The 22,170-nt window shown below is 34.7% G+C and overlaps 1 protein-coding gene across 1 annotated transcript in view; it reads left to right on the top strand.

The window, feature by feature from the left end:
- The first annotated feature begins 359 nt into the window (after positions 1-359).
- Positions 360-22,170, top strand: part of LOC113558184 — a 31,609-nt gene continuing 9,798 nt past the window's right edge. The window contains exons 1-24 of the mRNA XM_026963687.1: positions 360-940; positions 3,975-4,130; positions 4,385-4,675; positions 5,065-5,245; positions 5,331-5,569; positions 5,653-5,830; positions 5,899-6,094; positions 6,190-6,467; positions 6,675-6,862; positions 6,968-7,135; positions 7,329-7,557; positions 8,356-8,714; positions 12,451-12,993; positions 13,073-13,228; positions 16,304-16,606; positions 16,669-16,849; positions 16,938-17,176; positions 17,310-17,487; positions 17,686-17,884; positions 17,949-18,226; positions 18,347-18,534; positions 18,607-18,777; positions 19,020-19,239; positions 19,744-20,118. Of these exons, the coding sequence (XP_026819488.1) occupies positions 375-940; positions 3,975-4,130; positions 4,385-4,675; positions 5,065-5,245; positions 5,331-5,569; positions 5,653-5,830; positions 5,899-6,094; positions 6,190-6,467; positions 6,675-6,862; positions 6,968-7,135; positions 7,329-7,557; positions 8,356-8,714; positions 12,451-12,993; positions 13,073-13,228; positions 16,304-16,606; positions 16,669-16,849; positions 16,938-17,176; positions 17,310-17,487; positions 17,686-17,884; positions 17,949-18,226; positions 18,347-18,534; positions 18,607-18,777; positions 19,020-19,239; positions 19,744-20,118 (6,060 nt within the window). The 5' untranslated portion in view covers positions 360-374. The remainder of the gene's footprint in view (positions 941-3,974; positions 4,131-4,384; positions 4,676-5,064; positions 5,246-5,330; positions 5,570-5,652; positions 5,831-5,898; positions 6,095-6,189; positions 6,468-6,674; positions 6,863-6,967; positions 7,136-7,328; positions 7,558-8,355; positions 8,715-12,450; positions 12,994-13,072; positions 13,229-16,303; positions 16,607-16,668; positions 16,850-16,937; positions 17,177-17,309; positions 17,488-17,685; positions 17,885-17,948; positions 18,227-18,346; positions 18,535-18,606; positions 18,778-19,019; positions 19,240-19,743; positions 20,119-22,170) is intronic.

Raw genomic sequence — 22,170 nt, 5'->3', positions numbered from 1 at the left:
GACAACGCACGCACCAGTGCGCGCGGTAATTATTATCGACACGATATCGTCAAATTCGCAGCGACCTCTCTCTCCCCTCCCCCCCCTCGAGTCGAGATTTCGGTACTCGGTAGCATCACGCCAACAGACGGCAAAGGCACGTAATATTGCGAAATGCGCAACACGACATACCGCGTCGACACATCGTCGGCGTAGTGGTCGCGGACCAATAACAATAATTTATGTCGTGATAATGCGCGACACGACGAACGGCGATGTCGTTAAACCCGTACACGGTATTCATTACGGCGATATCGTAATCTGCAAACGGCGCGCGGATTAACGTTATCGCGCGGACCGCGGCGGCGTCGCCGGCGATCAGTCGGGACTCGACGATGGTCCGTTACGCGTTCGTTACGCTCGTGCTGTTCTTCGCCGCGGCGGTGCCGCGGCACCGACGCGACGCGGCCGGCCAGTCGAACGACTGGTCCGCGTCGTACCACTCGAGCGTGGCCAACGGGTTCAAAGCCGCGGCCGCGGCCGGGCACCAGACGGTGGCCGCGGCGAGCGACAGTTCGACGGCCGCGCACAGGTTGCCGGCCGGCGTGACGCCCGTGTCGTACGAGCTGCGCGTGGACACCGACCTGGACAGGCTGTCGTACTCGGGCAGCGTGCAGATCGCTATCGTCTCGACGGTGGCGCCCAAGCTGTGCCGGTTCGTGCTCAACGCCAAAGACGTCCGGGTGACGGCCGTCCGGGTGACCGACGTCGTCACCGGCGCACCGCTGACCGTCGGCGACTGGCGACTGGACGACGGCGACGAGCGGCTGACCGTCGTGGTAGACGGCCGGTGTCTGATACCCGCCCGGCGCTACGCGGTCGCCGTCGACTTCCAAGCGCCGCTCCGGGACGACATGTCCGGCTACTACAGGAGTTCGTACCTCGAGGGCAACGTCACCAAGTACATAACAATTATGCACGCGCAAGCGTTATCGTGTGGGATCGGTTTTTGGGCGTGCGTCCTCCTCGGCCGTGCTCCCCTAAACCCAGTCGTTGCCCCTCCTAAAAAATATATTTTTTCGATATTGTTTTTATACATAATGTCACCCTCCCCCCCCCCCCAAAAATTTGCTTCGCCCCTGGACGTAGGGATTTCGACGACCGCCGCGGTATTTGGAGGGATACGAGTAATTACGATGTTTTTTATTTTTTTTTTTTTTTTAATCATACGGTTCTTAGCAAACCCGATGAATCTCGTAAAGTCTTGTGATCTCCGTAGTGCAACGCAATAAAACGCGAACCGTTATTTGTCGTACGTGCAGATATGCAGAATGTGACTCGATTACTGGCCTCCTCCGATATGGGTGTTGGGCGTATTCGGAGACCGTACACAACGTTTTGTTGGTCGTGTACCTCTACCTACTCTGATATTTACGGCAACGGTCGTATACGATTCCGAACTCGACTTCTACCGCATTGCGATTGCGAGATCTGTTTATCTGAATTTTTTCGTGCGACATTGCCGGATTGTTTTCTAAGTTGCGGTGGGCGACAACACGCGATGATCTACGGTGTATAGCCGCATAGGTATGCTGACATTGTATTGTTCCGACCATTACATAATATTCATGCGCAGTCGTCTTTAACGTTTTCTCTACGTCTACGGTAATACGATAGAAAACAGTTTCGATTCGCGTAGTTGCGTATACGGAATTAGTGTACCAGCAGTGTTTATGATTCGTCCGCGTGTCGTTCTTACCGTTTCGTTTTACTTCACTTTAGTGTTTTCTAAAAATATTGCGCTATCGTTGCAAAGCGTAAACATGGGTTTGTTGAATGGGCGTGTTACAAACGAAAATCGCAGTTCAAGTGTCATAACGACGTACTCGTACAAATTCACTCGCTAGTCGTCACCATGGCCGTCATGTACACAGTGGTGGTTTTCGAATAGGAAGATCTGTCTTTCACCCGTTTCACACACAGTGGGATCCGCTCATTCGGGACACCACTCCGGTTGATCGGGACGGTCGGATTATGGGCACAAATAGGTCACCGTCCAATGGGTCCCAACTGCTTCACATACAATTTCATCTATTGTACATTTTAATTATCATGCAGTATATATATATATACATATACAAGGTGTAACACACACGTTCGCCGCTCGTGTACGCGTATGTAGACATTCGGACGACGATTCGTTTCATCCAAACGCGACGATATTCGGTGCAGCAGACTGTTTTTTTGTAAATACTCAACTATACTTAAGACATACCATCAACTGCTTGTGATACGTTAAAACGGAAATCGATGAAAACCGACCGACATATCATTATACCGTTGTTGTTATATTTATAGCTATTACTATTGATTATAAACTGTATAATTTGTATTATAATAAAGAACACGTACCGTATACGTATTAAAATTAAGCAACATATCTTAGGAAGGGCTTAAAATAGTTTAGCGACTGTTAAGCCCTCCTGATCTTCCCAATCCCCCTTATTACGCCCATGATTAAAACTCATATTATTATATTTATCCAAAGACTTTATGGGTAATAATAGACAAGTCATAAACTGTGCAGTTCACGTGATCTTGTACATGAAGTCACTTGAAAAATAAACGATTAATGATTACGATCGTTCGTCTTACGGCTCGAAAAAAAGCTTCATTGATCAGTCGTCACTTGTACGCAATTGTGTTACAAAAAAAAAAAAAAAAGTAAAACTATCAAAACGGGGCTCACTCCTATTTAGTTATTCGAACATTTCTTAAAACATCATTTCATCTCATAAAATGTTACAATACTATAAGACTTAAACCTACTAGTATTGTTATCATTATAAAAAAATGTCGAAATGTCCAGTTAAATACTTATAGAGACCAAAAACGGTATAGTTGGCTCGAATGTTAAATATTTTCTGTATGCCTGTCAATAATAGATATTGTGTACTTGTATACTTAGCTAAAACGACACATTACATACAATTTTTATAACAGAAAAGATATACTAGATTTATAAGTTTTTGCGTTCCGCAGGGTCGATATGTATCATGATATATTTACAAAATACATAAACATATTAGTTGGCTTAAAAATATTTGTTTCAATTTGTTATGCTTTTCTTGTCACATGTTACTCAAGATTTTTTAAAAAAATTTTAAATTCGGTTTTTTCAGTTTTGGATTTCCATATTTTGCAAACCATGATTTAGAGTTAGAAAATTATCTCGAAACATTTTATAGAATTAATCGATATAGAAATGTCAATGTTATATTTAAAAAAAATGCTTTAAAATTATTAATATCCGAGCGCACATATCCTTGCCAAACACGAAACAGACTATAAAAATGTATGTAACTCCACTCGTACAGACAATAGACAATACATCACGCTTATTTTTCCCGTGTGTAATATTCCAAACTAAGATGCGCATGATATATTATATTTTTAAAAAGATCGAAGAGTGTTATTGTGTCATCGATTTATCAACTACATATTTTAAATAAGCCGTTTATTACCGTTTCTCCGAGTATGCTTACACAAATTTCACGAATAGTTTCTAGATTTCAATTTTAATTTTTGTATTTACTCGATTTAATAACATAAATATTTATGTGTAATAGATTGTTTTAGTACTTCCTAACTTTACACCTAGTGTACTCGCTTATATCGGTTTCTACGCCGAGGAAACTATTACCATATTACGCGGTATATAATAAATTTGTTCACACGTCGCCGTCCGTATAGAGTGTAGGTATAATAATATATACATAACAAATTACAGTATGTTTATACTAATCGAATTGATAAAAAGCGTATTATTATTATAATGGTTTGAAGTGGTGTAGTATACCAATAATAATGATAATATATCGTTTAACGGGCGGTGTGAAATTTCAAAGCACGACTCGTCCACTCGTGTGATGAGGCGATTATTTATTGTTTTTAATCTTACGAATATTATGAATTATTATATTGTGTGGTTTTAGGTGGTTGGCCGTGACAAAATTTGAACCCACGCACGCGAGAAAAGCATTTCCCTGTTTCGACGAACCCGCGCTAAAAGCACCGTTCACGGTGTTCATCAAAAGGCGGTCACATCAGATATCACTGTCCAATATGCCGTTGATTAATTCCACTAAAATGTAAGCATGTATATATATATTTTTATTTTCGTGTTTTCGATTGTGTTGTGCGCGTCGAGCAGCTTAAGCTCTTTCTGAACATTTTAACCATGATATTCAAGTAAAAAACAGTTCTCATACGTCTATCCTATGTAATATGGTGTATATACTATATACTACTTAATATGCACATACTACATATAGGACGAAATGCATATCTCTGTCGTAGTACACCGCTCGTAATAATCTAAGTGTTTTTCTCGGTTCGTGTACAGACAAAATACGGACATGTACTGGGATCACTACACGGAGACTCCGCCGATATCCACGTACTTGGTGGCGTTTTTCGTGGGCGAGTTTTACGCCATGAAAACGCGTAACATCGGAATATACACGCACAAGCATTACGTGAAGCAGGCCGAATACATTGCGGACAAATCGCCTAAACTACTCGAAGCGATGGAGAAATTCACTGGAATAGATTACACGTTGCCCAAATTGGATTTGCTGGCGATACCGGATTTCGCGGCCGGTGCGATGGAAAATTGGGGTTTGAACACATACAGGTAATGGATATAATATTAAAACCACGGATAATAGCCATAATTTTCACTATTATAAACTATATTTTTTACGGTACTATCGCAATATAAATAATAACACAATTTATATGATTTTGTGTATTATATTAGTAATAAGAAAACGTTTAAAATGAACACAAGGGATACAGAGAATGACGGTTTTTGTAACACAAGAAGTGTATATCTATAAATTGTATAATACTTAATATTTATTTTGTTAAGAATAGAAATACATTTAGTGTTTAAGATTTTGACTTTGAATAAACACAGTATAGGTAGTTAAAACTAAAAAAAATAATTTTCTGCAAAGTCGTCTAAATGAATATTGTTAAAAAAATAAATTTTAAAATAAGAAATTCTCGGCGTCTTGACAGGGAACGGCTGTTATTGTTGTCAGAAGACTCGAAAACCAAAATCAAAGAGTTTGTGACGACAGTCGTGCAACATGAACTCTCTCATCAGTGGTTTGGAGACCTGGTGACGTGCGCGTGGTGGGACTATTTGTGGCTGAACGAAGGTTTTGCAACGTTTTTCGAATATTTGGCAACTAAAACGGTATAATATGAAATCCATACTTGGCTGGTGTGATATAACAATACGCACAATAACAATAATAGTATAATATCATTTTTTTGCGCAGGTTGAACCGGATTGGCGGCTAGAGGACGTGTTTGTGTACGAAGTCCATCAAGTGGCCTTGGACGCAGACCAAATCCCGATGCACCCAATTTCCGGTTCCGTCGAGACCCCGGCACAGATTCGGAGCATGTTCGACGAAATATCTTATGACAAAGCAGGGGCGGTGCTCCGGATGTTACAGTACGCGGTGACCGAAGACAATTTCAAAAAGGCGTTGAACCTGTATCTGAGAGAGAACGAGTGAGTGTGGACGATTCTCCGAGTGTTTTAGACTAGACTAAAAGTTTTGAAAATAATTTGAATTTTCGTATAATTGCGTGTAGGTTTAAAGCGGCTACTCCTGAAAATCTGTGGGATGCGTTCGAAAACGTTCTCTACGACGAGCAATTTGATTTGGGGACAAATGTGACCGTCACCGAATACATGAGGTCTTGGACGGAACAACCCGGTTACCCGTTGGTCGAAATCACTAGAGACAACGGCACGTTCGTCATAACTCAGGTAGTTGCGGATGATATCGACAATGCGCGTAATAATATTGAAAAAATAAACGGCTCGTGATTTTTTAGCAACGATTTTTGGTATATGGCTCTAATGATAATACCGATAATAATGTGACGGAATGGATTATCGGTCTGACTTATACGACGCAAAATAGGAAGGATTTCAACGGCGTTTTGCCCAAGATTTGGCTAAAGGGAAACAAGACTGTTTTGACAGATCCAGACGGAACCGGATGGTATATTTTCAATTTACAGTCGATCGGTAAATTCGTGTTTAAGCAATGATTGTTATCAGTTTTAATTTTAGTTTATGTACGTACGATTTAAACACCTATTAAAAAAAAATGAAAAATATAGGATTTTTTAGAGTTAATTACGAGGAAGAAAATTGGAACGCGTTAATTAGTCAGCTGCATAACGACTGCAATGAAGTACACGTGTTGAATAGGGCTCAGCTGATAGACGACGCGTTTAATTTGGCCAAAGCGAGTCGAATGGATTATGCGATGGTTTTGAATTTGTCGGAATATCTGAAAAATGAAAACGACCCAATTCCGTGGTATTCAGCTCAAAACGGATTCGCGTATTTGTTGAACCGCATGAGACGTTGTCCGAACGGTTACAAGCAACTGAAGGTAAATATCACTATCGAGTGTCGGTCGAGGGACACTGGTTCGACACGACCGCAATATTTTATTGTTTTATTTATTTATTTGTTTTCCGCGCGTTGTTCATCGGGGTTACGAGATATATTGGGTTAAACAATAATATTAATCATAATTTTAAATAATATGTACCCGCATAATATTGATTACGTGTCATTGGATCGCTAACACTTGTAGACTTACGTGGGGCACTTGGCCGGATTGATTTACGCGAAAACCGAAGATCTCGTCGTGAACCGCAACTGCACGGACCACACCGTCAACACGGGCTGGAACTCGTTCTCGAGTTGGGCGTGCAAACTGGACAACGCGCAGTGCACAAAATCGGCCTCGTCTTACTTCCAGAAATGGCGTCGGGGTGAAAAGTAACGGGATCTGACCTACCTATTATATGCCGTTTATCGAGACCATACGAAGGCGACGGTCCGCGTGCAGTCCGCGAGTCTTAACGTTTGTCCATTTGTTTTCAGCATACCAGCCGATATCAGGGACGCGGCGTTTTGCGTCGGTGTGAAACACGGCGATCCGGAAGTGTGGAATAGCGTGCTGAACGTGTACGTCCGTTCCGAATCGGCATCCGATCGTCAGTCCGCTCAGTTGGCGTTGGCTTGTTCCAAAGATCGCGTTCAACTGTCAAAGTAAATATACGAAACTGCGAAATAGCGACACAGCAATAATACACGAAAATATCGGTTTTGATTATTATTATTATTATTTTTTTTTTTTAATTGTATAGCGTTCCGACGACGCACTTTTATAGCTATCGACATATTATCACCTACTTTATATTTATAATGATAACGACGAAGCGTACCTGTTTTATCCTCACAGGTATTTAGACTTCATGTTTGAAGGGTACAACGGCCCGATTCTGCCACAAGACTTTAGAGTCATATACCGCACGTTGGCGTCGACGCCGCAGGGCATCAGGGCGTTGATCGATTTCTTGACCAACAAACTCGATCGGATCGTAAACGAAATAATCAACGGGGAACAAGTTGCCATGTCTATATATGCGTTATTGGCTTCTGAGGTGGCTCGCGACGAAGAAATACGCAAGGTATTCAAATCTATTCACACGGAGTAGCATCGAGATGGTGGCGTGATTTTCCGCAAATGACGTGTGTGTGGGGGTGGCAAAATATTTCGGTCAAAATATCTCTGAAAAAATATACCATGACGAAATATCCCGCGTAAATATCAATTCAAATTTAAACCTTTTTATAAAAGTTACTTATATGTTAATACAGTACAATTATTATTAACATTCATATAGAATACAAAAAAATGTTTAAAAAAATATTAAAATTATATTGCTATATATTATATATAAAGTTATTATCAAAATTGTTAATTAAATTATTTAATTTAAGACTGTTAGCTCACGACACGTGTTGTAGGTAATGATACGTATAAAATGACACGATATATCGTTATCAAAATAACGAATAACGCTTATTAACTTTAGATAAAGTTCGATTATCGCAACTTTTATAATAAAGGTTTCCATTTTAAGTTATTATTTACGCGTCATATTTTGGTTTGAGGATATTTTTGATGGGAATTTTGACGGGTCACCATATGTGGGTGTGGGTGTGTGTGTGTGTGTGTGCGCGCGCGATGGTAGTAAAATATTGAGTTCCGCAGTCACTTTTCAAATTTAATTTCAGTGAGCATTCGGAATGTTTAAAAAATCACTATTTATGTGAAAATAATAAGCCCACACCTTAATAGTCGCTGTTCATATCATATAATATAATAATTATTATGATATTCGATAATAATTTTTTTTTACAATAATTCACACGTAGTAAACCGATATAATATATTATCTAACTACTTTAAAATGTTTGGAAAGATTGACAGTCTGAGGAAAAACGCTTCGGTACCGGAACGTCTTCGGAAGGTATTCGACGCGTCGTACCGGAACCAGGTGGACGACAACCTGGCATGGTTCGACTTGCACCATTCGGCCATCGGCGAATGGTCCACGGCCACGGTGCTCAGGCTCGGATTGTCGGACGACCCGACGCCAGGCGGCCCCCGTCCCACCGGCAACTCCACCGACGACGACCCGCCCGAAACGTGGACCAGCGAAACGCCCAGCGGCGCTGTCGGCCGGTCGCTCGATGCGCCCGCCACCGTTTGGCGCGTCTTGTTCGCGTCGGCGGCGCTGTGGCTGTGCTCATCGCGACGTCACCTGCTGTCGCCGCCGTAGCCGTCACCGCGGACGCGCGTCGACGTACCTGCAACAGCGGCAGTTACGTCCCGATGAGACGGTGTCGACCTTCGCCGGTTTTTTCGCGGACACTGTAAACATAAAATATTAGACTACGGCACGCGCAAGTGTCACGTAGACCGACGGTAGAATATAATACACTTTAGGTGTTGCGAGAGTAGTGAATATCGTTAAGAAAATTGTATTTTATATGGTAAAATGTCATTTGTTTTATACTTAACCACGAAATGCTGTGCGATTTGTTCACTGTTGTCCACAGTGATAATGCGTTGTGTTTGTTTTAGATAATCACGTTTTATTGTTTGTGTAAAAAGTTGAGTTAAAATATACTTATATTTTTCTAATAAATAATTATATACATAATAGTATGCGTATAATGTGGTCTATATGGTCTTGTGTTTACACACGGTCTATAGGTATTACATCGACAATAAATTTGACAAAAAAAAAAAAAAAATGTGAACATATGTGGTGTACTTACTTACTACTTGTAGGGTACCTACCTATACCATGTTGGTATTTTTTCAGTTTATAATATAACATCGATTATATGGAAATTATTTGCTGTGTTTATATACAGTAAATAGTTTGAAGTTTTTCAATTTGTAAAAACAGAAAATGTTTTGCTGAATCTGCACGGTAGACGAAGTTGATACAGAGTTCTGGTTTCGTAGTGTTGAGCAAATTAATCGACGTCTGTGGACAAGAAACCGTAATTAGTCTGACGATGACAATAATTATTGCGTACAGGGAGAACACGGGCAGAAGAGCTTAGCCCTTGCTGAGCCATCTTAAGCCCTTCCTAAGATTTTTAATATTATATAGATTATATTTATTATAATTAATTATAATCAATATTTATAACCAATGGTAATATAGCTATAAATATAACAACAACAGTAATAATACGTCAGTAGGTTTTCATCGATTTCCGTTTTAACGTATCATAAACTGTTGATGGTATGTTATAACTTATGAGTAGTAGATAGTTAAAGTAGTTATAAAAACGGTCTGCAGCACCGTGCACAACTGCGTTTAGATGAAACGCATCGTCGTCCGAATATCTTCATTCTACATACATATGTAGGTACGAACAGTGAAAGTGTGTGTGTGTGTGTGAATAAAATTACAACACACCTAATATGAATATCGCTGATAATTAAAATATATAATAAATACAATCGCGAGTACAAAGTGGAAGTATGTATCAAAATATTGTGTATTACGCAAGTAGGGTTGATTTAATCAACTTGTTTATTTGTTTTATTACTATTGCGAAGATAAATTCAATAATATTGTGAAATTGTGTCCCTAAACATCTTTTAAATAAAGCGAACATAAAATATAGTCTATTTCCTATTAATTCACTTATTAGTGTAATAGAATTACGCGAATATCTATTATTAATTATTTAGCTTTGTATAATGTTTCTCTTATGCCATATTGACGTTTTGCATTTTGCACGATGCAGATCTCACCGGTCTCGATAGTGAACGGCTGAAAACGACAAAATATAAATAAATAAATTATTGAAAATTGAATTACTAATTCTCTCTGTTTAATGGAATATACTAAGACACAGGTTAAACATGGACACACTAATACGTTAAACAGAGAAGAGGAAACTTATGTACATGGTGTGTACACAGAATGTAAATTATGTGTTATATGTAGAATAATATTCAACTTATTATTCGGCGAAACGAACGATGAGAACCAAACAACTTTGGACAGGTAGTCGTAGATAATGTATGTCGGTTGGTAAACGTTGGATAAAAATTACTGTTATCCACCACCGTATATATCTGTTCGTATATTATATCTGTTAAAATATATTTGATTACGTTTTTAAATAGGAAATGTGAAAAATGATAATGTGGTCTTCGACCTACCTTATAATCGTCGTTTAATAACATGTTCAAAAATGTTGAACTCAACTTGGTTCGGTAGTTGTCTTGCCAATGGACGTTTAAGTACAAATATAAAAAAAAAAGTGACGTAAACATCTACACTAAATCCCATAACTTTAAAATCCACGTCCTAGTTGATAGTTCAACGTGGTAACATCCACACAAATGTCCACGACGATCACTTCAACTACTATCTACTCCAGGTACTACTGTTTCTCCTGTAATGAGCCAACAACCGTTTATGTCCATCACTCCAAAAATCGTCCGGTGCAACTCCGAATACGTCCAACAGTCTTGTGATTTTACAACTAATGGTCTTATCAGTATTGATTAACACGTACGTTTTTAAAATCGAACAATAAAATCCTATTTTATTTTTGAACTGTATTTATTTGCTACCACGAATAATGTTTTTGAATTATAACGAAATAACTAACATCGCCTATGCATTTTTAATATTTTTAAATAGTCATAATTTTTAACGAACCATGTTTAAATATTTAAGGTTTTTGTCAAAGTGAAAACTTTTTTATCAACAATCATTGGAAAAAAACTAAAAAAATATCAAATATCAAATGTTTATAAATAGCTAAAAAAGAATCAACATTTTTCAAAAATATTATTATCTATATAATATACAAATATGATAATAAAAATATTTGGTGATAATTTTAAGTATCTACAGTTAACTTTTTGAGTTACATAAAAAAAATGCTGTTGAAAAGTGGTTTTGTATTTTTTAATTTATTGTTTGTTTTTCTCCATAGTTTTTAAAAATATCGGAAATATTTAATGTTGACATCTCAAACTAGTTCAAAGCATTTTAAATTATTTACCATATTGTACACAGACAAAAAATATACACACATCTTTGTAGAATCTATACACTCATCGTTCTTAGAATCTAAAAAAGTCTACTTTTATTTTCTTAAATATATAGCTTATACCTACTTAACTAAAAAGGTAAACACTTGAAATTTGAACATTTAAACTAACTTGCTTTTCGTAAAAAAAATAACTAACTCATTGTATTTATGATATTTATAACGACGATTTAAGTACCTACGATTTTGATAAAAAAAAATCTTGTTGGTGTATTACATATGAAATGAAAATATCAAAAATACTAGGATTAACGAACAGAGGTGCAGCTAAGCAATACAAAAAACAGTTCAGTAACCTACTGGTTTTATTGTATCGCGATGATAAAAAATATTGTATGAACATTGAACGTAAAAACAGCCAAGTTCGAATTCAAAATACGTTTAATATTAAACAGACACGATTAAGTTGTTGAATGTCATCGACTCACTCATATTTAATGCTTACGAAGAAGTTTAATACTGATGGGCAAAACGAAAAAAAAAACATAATAAATATGTTGGCGAAGATTGGAACTAGGTACAATATCAGATCAGGTCACAGATCAGTTAGTCGGTCACATTTCGTTTGGAGCAAATGTCGTGGTACCTATACCAGAAATTAGATAATTGGATTAATTCACAATTAATCCTAATGTGCCTGGAAGTAGATAACGTTTAATGTACAATTATGACATTAGTTTCAAGTAGTGTGCTGTCGACGGATTACCTGTTGCGATTAGAGGGTCGTAATATTATATTGTCCCAAAATTAAATAATTTCGATACCGATTTCATTGGCAGGTGAATGGCCTCACAAAAATATGTAGAACGACTGGGCATTGGTGCTAGATAAGATAAAACTAATACGGATTCGTTGGGTTTACACGAAGATTTTGTAACTTCGTATATCATACGCTGGCGAGTGGTGATGTGACACTGCAGTTTTAGCTCACGAGTCTGCAGGAGCTGTATTTGTTGCGAGTGTTCGTCGTGCACTGCAGCTGCAATCATGTGGAGATATTTTTTGGTCTGCGTATTTTGTTTGTCCACTCGAATCCGGCAGTCAAGCAGTCAGGCAGAACAGAAAGATGTAACCACGAACGACGTGTTCCGGTTGCCCGGCACGACGGTCCCGGACCAGTACGACTTGCGATTCGAGTTCCAGGACTTTAATGGTGTCGATAACTTGACGTTCAGTGGCGTCGCGAATATAAATGTCACTGTCGTCTCGTCCACCAGTGTCGTGACCCTGAATCTCAGGGACCTGAACGTGACCAACGTGACGGTCGCGGACACAACGTCCTACTCGACGAGGTATTTGCGTGTAAGCGAGTACCTGGTGAACGACGAACAGTTCGAAGTTCGTCTAGACAGGACCGTACCGTCAGGAAGACACTTGCAGGTGTCGATCACGTACGTCGGCAATATCAGAACTGATATGACTGGTTTGTATTTGAGTTCTTACGAGGAGCAAGACACGACCAAGTAAGTATACAATATTATTATTATGACAATTTGTGCGGGGAAATATACGCCATATTATGGTCCTGACAAAACGCGACAGGTGGTTTGCTGTGACACAGTTCGAACCAACTTATGCGAGGAGAGCGTTCCCGTGTTACGACGAACCCGCGTATAAAGCAACGTTCAACATATCAGTGGTCAAACAAAAGCATCAGATCGCGCTGTCCAACATGCCAATCCGGTATACCGAACCCGGGTAAGCGCAAAAAAAAAATCATTTACATTTTTTTTGATGAATATCAAAATATTGAGTTTATTTTAAAACTGTTTTAATAACCGTTAACTATTATGAAATAAAGGATTAAAATTATAAATTAGTCTAAGTTTTGTATCAGGTACTCTTGCGATCCATAGCTGGATTATAACATACAAGTAATTTTTTATTCACGTAAATCTTCATTAAATTATTAAGAAACGCAGCATATGTATAATGTACATCATTAACTTTACATATATTTTCTAATATGGGTTGGTTAATCATAATAATATTTTTAGAGTAGGTAACATAATCCACGTGCTCTCTTGTCGGCTTTATTTCATATGTTAATTATTTAAAACCAAGCAAAAAGTATTGTTAAATTATTATAATTTTTCTACTGATATAACTTAATTTAATAATGAAAATGTATTAAGACATATTCTAAACTACTAAAGAATATGGTTGATTTTATTGTCTTGAATATTTTAAACGGTTAGTATTAATAACAATAAATCCACATAGGAAATAGGAATTTAAATTAGGTATCTATAATAATACATCAGCGAAGCGTCATATTTATTTTTACGAAAATCATAAAAAAAAATTGGTATATTATTACTTTGAAATATAATGGTGTACAAAAAAAAATATATTGTATTAATATTACAATATATTTTTTAATTTTTACAAACTTAACTTGGCCAAAAAGGACCATTTTAGTCTTAAAGCTTATTTACAAGATACTATTAAATGCATTATACATATAATACGATATGCCTAACCCCGATACTTCTAGAGTTTCAATGGAATTAATATCGACTATTTTAAATAAATTCATCCAAAAGTTATACTTCTGTATTTTGTTAATATTTATATTTCACAACACACAGCAAAAAATAATATGTTATTTGTGGCTGATTCTTAGCCAGTTTATGTTGGTTCCATGATGTTTTGATTTTTTTTTCATAGTAATTACCAGGCTTGTTTATTATTTTGTTTAAATTTAAAAACCATTTGGTGGATTAATGAGTTAAATCTATAGTTATATTTAGTGATTTTTAAAAGCAATAAATTGTGACTGATATTTAAAATTCTTAATTTTTATGACATTTATGTAACTTTTTAGAACATTTTCAAACTTGACTTTATTATTATTTTTTTCATTCTTATAAAAATACTTTTTCAATTATTAATATATATAACTCAAATAGATCCACTCTATTTTAAAAATGTATTAATATTAAGAAAGTGCTAATTTCATATTTTTGGTAAACATATCAAGGAATAAAAAAATCGAATCTAATATTGTTGACAGCTGGTTTAAAGGAATTATTTCCGTACACTTCTATTTTTTTTTTTTAGCTTTTTCTGACTATTTTAAAAAGTACTGAAAATTTGGTAAGTTTGACTCTAGAAGTATCAATTATATTCAGTTATAAATTTTCTAACAGAAACTAATCATTGTAGCTGTAATGACAGGTAGGCTCCATATGATAGTAAAATATAAATCAAAAAAACTTATCATTATAATATACATGTATGCATAGCTATGCCCTCAAGTTAAATAGTTCTGTAAAAAATGAACTAAAAATACTTATCACGTGCATATTTAAAGTTTTAATTATTTATATTTATAATTAAATAGATGCATTGATCTTAAATTGTGAAAATTAATGATTTATTCGAAAAAGTGAGAAGAATTTAGTAATTAAACGAAATAAAGATACTTGTAGTTTTGTTTTAAGACTTGCATTCGAGTACCTGACAATAGTAATACGACTGTACTGAAACTATTCACTTTTTTCTGTATTATGGAAATAAAACGCCAAGACATATGAATAATAAAAAAAACTAATACAATGAAAATAACTTTTAAAATGTAAAAAATATAAAAAAAACATTTACAATTAGATAAACTAGTATTATATTATACTATGTTTTATGTATATTGTATTTATGGAGCATAGCACTATACATCAGTACATAACCTAATCATAATGCAATTATAAGTCATGTATAAAACATGTCGTTTTAAAGAATAAAATATTCGTATTATAGTATCTAATAATCATGTTTACTGGATTTAATAATGACTTTAAAATTTCCGATTTTCTGGAATACGACGAATACAGAATAGATAAAGTACAATAAAGTATTAACGAGTAAAATATATTGTGTCATAATATTAGAACAAAAAATTACATTTCCTGATTCACAACGAATCAATAATCTATATAATAGCGCGTAGAGAATGGTTCATAAATTAATGCATTGGGCGTAAATAGGTGTTATATGTTACATGTACTATAGTATTTAAATTGCACTATACGTAAAACAAGAGATTACATTTATATAAAAAAGGTTACGGATATATAATTGTTTAGATAATATATTATGATATTGATAAATTCAAAATGTTTTAAGAGGACGCCATACCCGCATGTGTTGTGTCTGTGTTACTGACGTACATCATGAAAAATTAGCGTTCAGCAGAACACATTTTGTAATGTTAGCTTTAATATTAGTGTAAATTTACCTATCATAAAATTTAAAGGTAAGACTATTATGTAGAATTTGACATATGTTTTTATTGATATTATCATTTTAAAGTTGTAATATTTTACATAGCTATAACCCATTTTAAAATGATAATATCAATAAAAGAATATATCCTTTTTTAGACAATATCCTTACCTTTACATTCGATAACGGGTAAATTTACTCTAAATTAAAGCTGACTTCACAGAATGTATTTTTCCGAACGTAAACTTGTTATGATCTACGTCAGTAAGACAGAGACAACACATGTGGGTATGGTGTCCTCATAAACATTAAATAAGTACCTAATGTATCTATTTATAACCTACACACACGGAAAATGTCTATTGAAGATCAACACCAAATTGTAGTTTAAGTATTCGAGTATTGCTAACATGATTAAACAAGAAAATAGATTATGCGATTTACCACGAGATTTAATATTTAAAAACTAGAACAATTATAAATTATTGTTCAATCAAAATATAAAATTTCGATTTGTACCAAGCGTCACTGATGAAATATCGATTTCAGTTTGAACCAAACGGAAACGGTTTATTTCGTCCAAACCCCACCGATGTCCAGTTACTTGGTTGCCATTTACGTGGGTGAATTCGTACCAAGCAACAATAATAAGAGCGATTCGTCAACGATAACGGTTTACACGCACCAAGAATTATCCAATCAAACAGAGTATATCTTAAACGAAGCTCCGAAACATCTACGTGTACTGGAAGAGTACACAGGCCTGTCGTATATGCTGCCAAAAATGGACTTGTTGGCAGTACCAGATTTGAGTTTTGGGGCGATGGAAAATTGGGGAATCAATAATTATCAGTAAGGCACGATAGACGAGTGGTTTTTGCTGTTCGGTTGTGTATTTGCATTTTTGCATACAGAGAAAGCTATCTGCTGCTGTCGGACGAATCGAAAACGAGAATGAAAATGCGCTCGTCTATTATTGTACAACACGAGTTCACTCATCAATGGTTCGGCAATCTGGTCACCTGTAAGTGGTGGGACTATTTATGGTTGAACGAAGGTGTCGCGCAGTATTTTCAATACTTTGCTACCGGAATGGTACAAAATAAATAATATTATTTCATTTAAATTACCTATACTTATTTTTTCGCTATCGAAACACATTCGTTTACTATTGTTGGAGTAGGTTAGGACCAACTGGTTGATGGAAGAACTGTTTGTGGTCGAAGCGTTTCAGGGTGCATTGGCGTATGACCAGAAGCCCAGACATCCCATAACCGCGTCGGTGAGTACTCCCGAAGAGATCAAAGACCTATTCGATACCATATCGTATAATAAGGCGGCATCAGTCCTGAGAATGTTGAAAAATTTGATGACCGAAAATCTGTTCAAGTTGTCCCTTCAACGCTATTTGTTTAATTTTAAGTAAATATTAGTTTTATATTGTTTAACTTCAGTATTCATCTTTTAGGTGAACTAAAGACTAAAGTTGCATTAATTTTATTGATAATTAACTGAATAATTTGTAGAAAAAATTAATTTTGAATTAAACTTATAGTCAAAATACTGCAGAACCTTCAGACCTGTTTACATCATTCGATGAGGTTCTATACGACTACGATTATAACATTGGAAATGGATTGGATGTAGTTGATTTCATGTCAAATTGGACGTTACAGTCGGGATATCCAGTTTTGAATATTATGAAGAATGGAAATATGTTTTTAGTGACTCAAGTAATCAAACATAAATTATTAATTGAATTATAAATAATATTAAGATTACTTTGAATGCATAGATTTTACTAATATTAATAATAATCTGTTTTACTCCGATAAAACTAAATATGAAATATAATTCACGACATAATAATATATTTTTACTTAGATACATTTTTATAATAATTGTATTTAATTTTCAAATGTTACGTATAGAGCCAATTTTACGTTAATAAAACCGATGGAATCATCAATGAAACAGCAGCATGGCACATTGGTCTCACGTACACAACCGATTTGAGCAAAAATTTCTTTGACGTTAAACCATCCGTTTGGACGAACAAAACATCGGCGTTAACCATTATACCAGTCCGCAGAGATATAGATTGGTACATATTCAACATACAATCAATCGGTAAGTGTTGACACTTTCAGAGCCGAACAATAACTGATATTAAAACGACCCATCCGTTGACCAGGCTTTTACAGGGTAAACTACGAAGTCGACAATTGGATGGCGCTGATAAGGCTGCTGACCGATACGCCCACCGATATCCACGTGCTCAATCGCGCTCAGCTAATAGACGACTCGTTCAACTTGGCGAGGTCTGGTCAATTAGACTATTCAGTTCCGTTGAATATGTCCAAATATCTGAACAATGAAAACGACACTACGCCGTGGTATTCGGCGATGAACGGGTTCGCGTACTTGTTAGAGCGCATGCCCCGCAGTGCCGAAGGATACGCAAATCTTAAGGTATGCACATATTTAATTGTTCACTCGATTTAGGTGGGTACTCGCGTATTATAGATTTTGCGCAACGATAATAAACAAACAGTATAAATTCAATAAGTATTTCGATGTTTTTGCGTTCAGTCTCACGTCAGCAGCTTAGCGGGGACCATATATAGTAAGCTGGAATACCTCGTGTCGAACAACAACACTGCAGAGTACAGAGTGTTGAGTGCTTGGGAAACGTTTTCCAAGTGGGCGTGTAGATTGGAGAACGAATACTGTTCGACCAAAGCACAGAAATACTTCGAAACATGGCAAAACGGAGAAAAGTCAGTAACTATGTATAATATACTATTATTGCTATAATCCAAATACGTATTTTAAATAACTGTTTCGTACAGAATACCTGCCGATATTAAAGACGCCGCGCTCTGCATCGGAGTGAAGAATAGTAACGGTTCATCAGTCTTTAATAACATGCTTGCGTTATACATCAACACCAAGTCATTGTCGGAAAAATCTTCCGCGGAGTTCGCCCTAGGCTGTTCTACTAACAGGACTCAGCTATCTGAGTATGTCGTTAAAGTTGAAAATATTACATTTTGTGGGTGGATAAAATAGTATTAAGTTGAATTTATTATACCTATCAACCTATGCACTGACAACTCAGTTATTTTCATAGTTATTGTTTTATTAAATTTAGCATACACGCTTTTCTCAAAAATTAGAATCCTTTTATTTTTGATAACCTTCTTCAAAACATAAATTGAATAAATAAATAAATAAATTGTGACTGCATAATATTTTATTTTAGGTACATTAATCATATATTAGACGGGCGAATTGAGAAAAGATACTTCAAATCTGTTATATCCGCAATATCTGCGACACCGTTAGGTCTCAATGTGTTATACGAATTCCTTTCAACTAATTTGAACATAATTTTGAACGAGCTACCTGACGGCGAAGGCGTCGCATCATATATTTACTCAACCCTAGCTACCAAGATGACAAACGACGATGAATTTGAAAAAGTTAGTACCGGATTTATAGTTCTATTTCCATTGACATTATACACAAACAATGGTTACATCACTTTATTATTTTTTTAACATAAACTATTTTAACCTAGAACATTTTAAATCCTTATTTTATAATATTTACAATTTTTTATTTATAGTAAAAAACCTAAACCCCATTATGTCTAGGTACTATTAAGTTAGCTATTTAAATGATCATGATTTGTTGAATTGAAATTAAAAATCAAACAATTAAATCAATCATTAATTAATATTACTTGTGTTGTAGTTCTTTAAAATTATTAGTTATTCTTTTAAAACGTAGGTATCTAAACATATATTTTAAATACTAGAACAATATTTTTTTGGAAGCTCATAATATAACCACAAATTAATTTTCCTTTATTTTGTTCAGTACCGTAGTAGTTATAATAATAAATTTAATCGTTTACTTTAAATTGTATATTTAATTTAATTGACTTCGATTTCAATGAATAATTATTTTGAAAATGATCTTAGCTACACAATTTGAAAAACAATTCCACCGTCCCCGGCTCTTTGAAATCGTCGTTTGAAAAATCCTATGCAATTATCAATGATAACCTGGCGTGGTTCGATAAGTATGCTGATGGAATTAACACATGGACATTAGAAAATCGAGAACCAGATCCACAAACTACAACAACTGAGACCACGTTTACTACAGTCATCTCTACTACTACATCACCTATGGCGGTTAATCAAACGTCTATTGCAACTTCAATAGGTACGACAGAAATGTCTACCGCACCTCCCGTACCCGTTACTGAACATGTAACAACGACCACATATAGACCATCCAGTGCAGCGGCGCATGCACATACAAGTTGTATTATAATATTATCACTTTTGACAATTTTATAAGCATATAATTTTATTTCGTAAAATATAATCTCGTAAATACTTAATTCCATTGTACATGACTATAGTTCTCTGTTTTCTTTTTGGAGTATTAACAAAATATGTATTATGAAAATTGAAAAGATGTAAAAATAGTAGCAGGTAGCCGGTCAACGCTAGAACCGATTAAATGGCATACATGGCTATAGTAAACCATAGTAGTTAGTACCGTTCTTATCACGAGGACCAGCGCAACATTTGCGTACGGTGACATGAGTAACATTGATAATAATAATAATTTTACTATGCACTGGATTCGAGTTATTACCAGGCGTGATTTGAAGCCGACGTGTCTTTTAATATAAAAACTCGCCTCGCAAAAAATCTCACGACTCGTGAAATAATAAAATTTTGAAAGTTATCTATTTATTTTAAAGATAATAATTGTAAAGAAATTATACACATCGTATTGGACGATTTAACATTTTTATTTTAAGAAGAAGTAGGTTAGTTGTAATAAACGTTTAATAAATCACAAATGTTTATATTATTATAAATATAATATTTTTCCATTGTACTATTAAAACATAAATCAGAAATTGGAATTTAATGCGATTAAAATAATTTGTCTCTTTTGAAAAAAAAAAATTGATTTAAATCTGAGTACTTGACGGAACATGATTGTTTTTCGTATAAAGTTACACTTAAGATAAAACACTGTAAGTAAATGATTTCGGCAACATTAGTAACCTCTTGAATGGTTTGATATAATATTATATTATTCAGATAATTTCGTTGGAAAATAACATAGACCACAACAATATTATACATTTAAATTTCACATTATGATATATTAAAATATAATTCTGATAAAGTGTTCATTTTTGTATTATAAATTAAAACGTAACTACATAATGTGTGATGTGGAAATATTTAAATAAATAACAATTATTCGATTTATGAGCTGAGATATTACTGAAAAATTATCGTATTAAATGTTAAGCAAACACAATGAATAAAATAAAAAAGTAACCCATTTTCCATTTTAATCATGACGTTCTGCGAAAGTTCTTTATTGTAAAGTTATTTTATAACTATAAAAAAATGTATACTAAAATCAAGAATTGTAAGTGTTTCGAATTATGTATTTTTAAATAAAATAATTATCATCAAGAAATTATTAAAAAACAATTTTAAAAGTAATGGTATTTTTAACGATTTAAGCTTAATATTTTTATTTAATTATCATTGTTTCAAATTTTTGGAAATGTATTAATTTAATTGTAAATATGTTTATAATATCAATTGAATAAAATGTACTTATATACATAAAATAATATGCTAGGTATGTAAAACTATTATTAAATTCTAGTTCTCGCTAAAAAATAGTGTGTGGACAGAAAAAATAATATAATAATAAACATAATATTTCCATTAAATTATATACATTATCACCGTGATAAAATACATAAAAACAATTCATTCACTATCCTTCATAAGTATATTATTATTGGTACATGATTGTAAAATGAATTACTTCATAATATCTTGTAGAAAAATTGCAATATTATTTTTGGTCAATACGTTTTTTTAATGACTTTAAAAATAGCAATAATTGTAGTATTATAGTTAAGACAGAAAACTTGTAACTTTTGCATATTTGAAAAAATTGCAGATCAACAAATAACAATGTTTTATTTTTGGGCAAAGTTAGGTTTTTTTTGCTTTTAGGACATACTTCATCAATTTTATTATTTTTGATACATAATTTAATTCATTAATAATTGTATACATATTTAATTTATCGACATTTTTATTTCATTAACTATATAACCAAAATTATTTTTAATTTATTTTAAATTTTTATTATTACACGGTTGTTGATCAAACGCAACGTTTTCCTAGAAGCAATTGTTGTCGATTAAATTAATTTCCCGTTTATTAATTTTATTTATAGATAGATATTACTACACAAAATATGACCAATAATCGATACTTGGCCGTTATAACATAACTAAATAAAATATATTTATTACCATAATACGAAAATATCGTGTAAATAATTTG

Source organism: Rhopalosiphum maidis, chromosome 4, assembly GCF_003676215.2.
Source record: "Rhopalosiphum maidis isolate BTI-1 chromosome 4, ASM367621v3, whole genome shotgun sequence".
In the NCBI taxonomy this organism is placed as follows: Eukaryota; Metazoa; Arthropoda; class Insecta; order Hemiptera; family Aphididae; genus Rhopalosiphum; species Rhopalosiphum maidis.
This window is presented reverse-complemented; position numbering and strand designations above follow the sequence as displayed.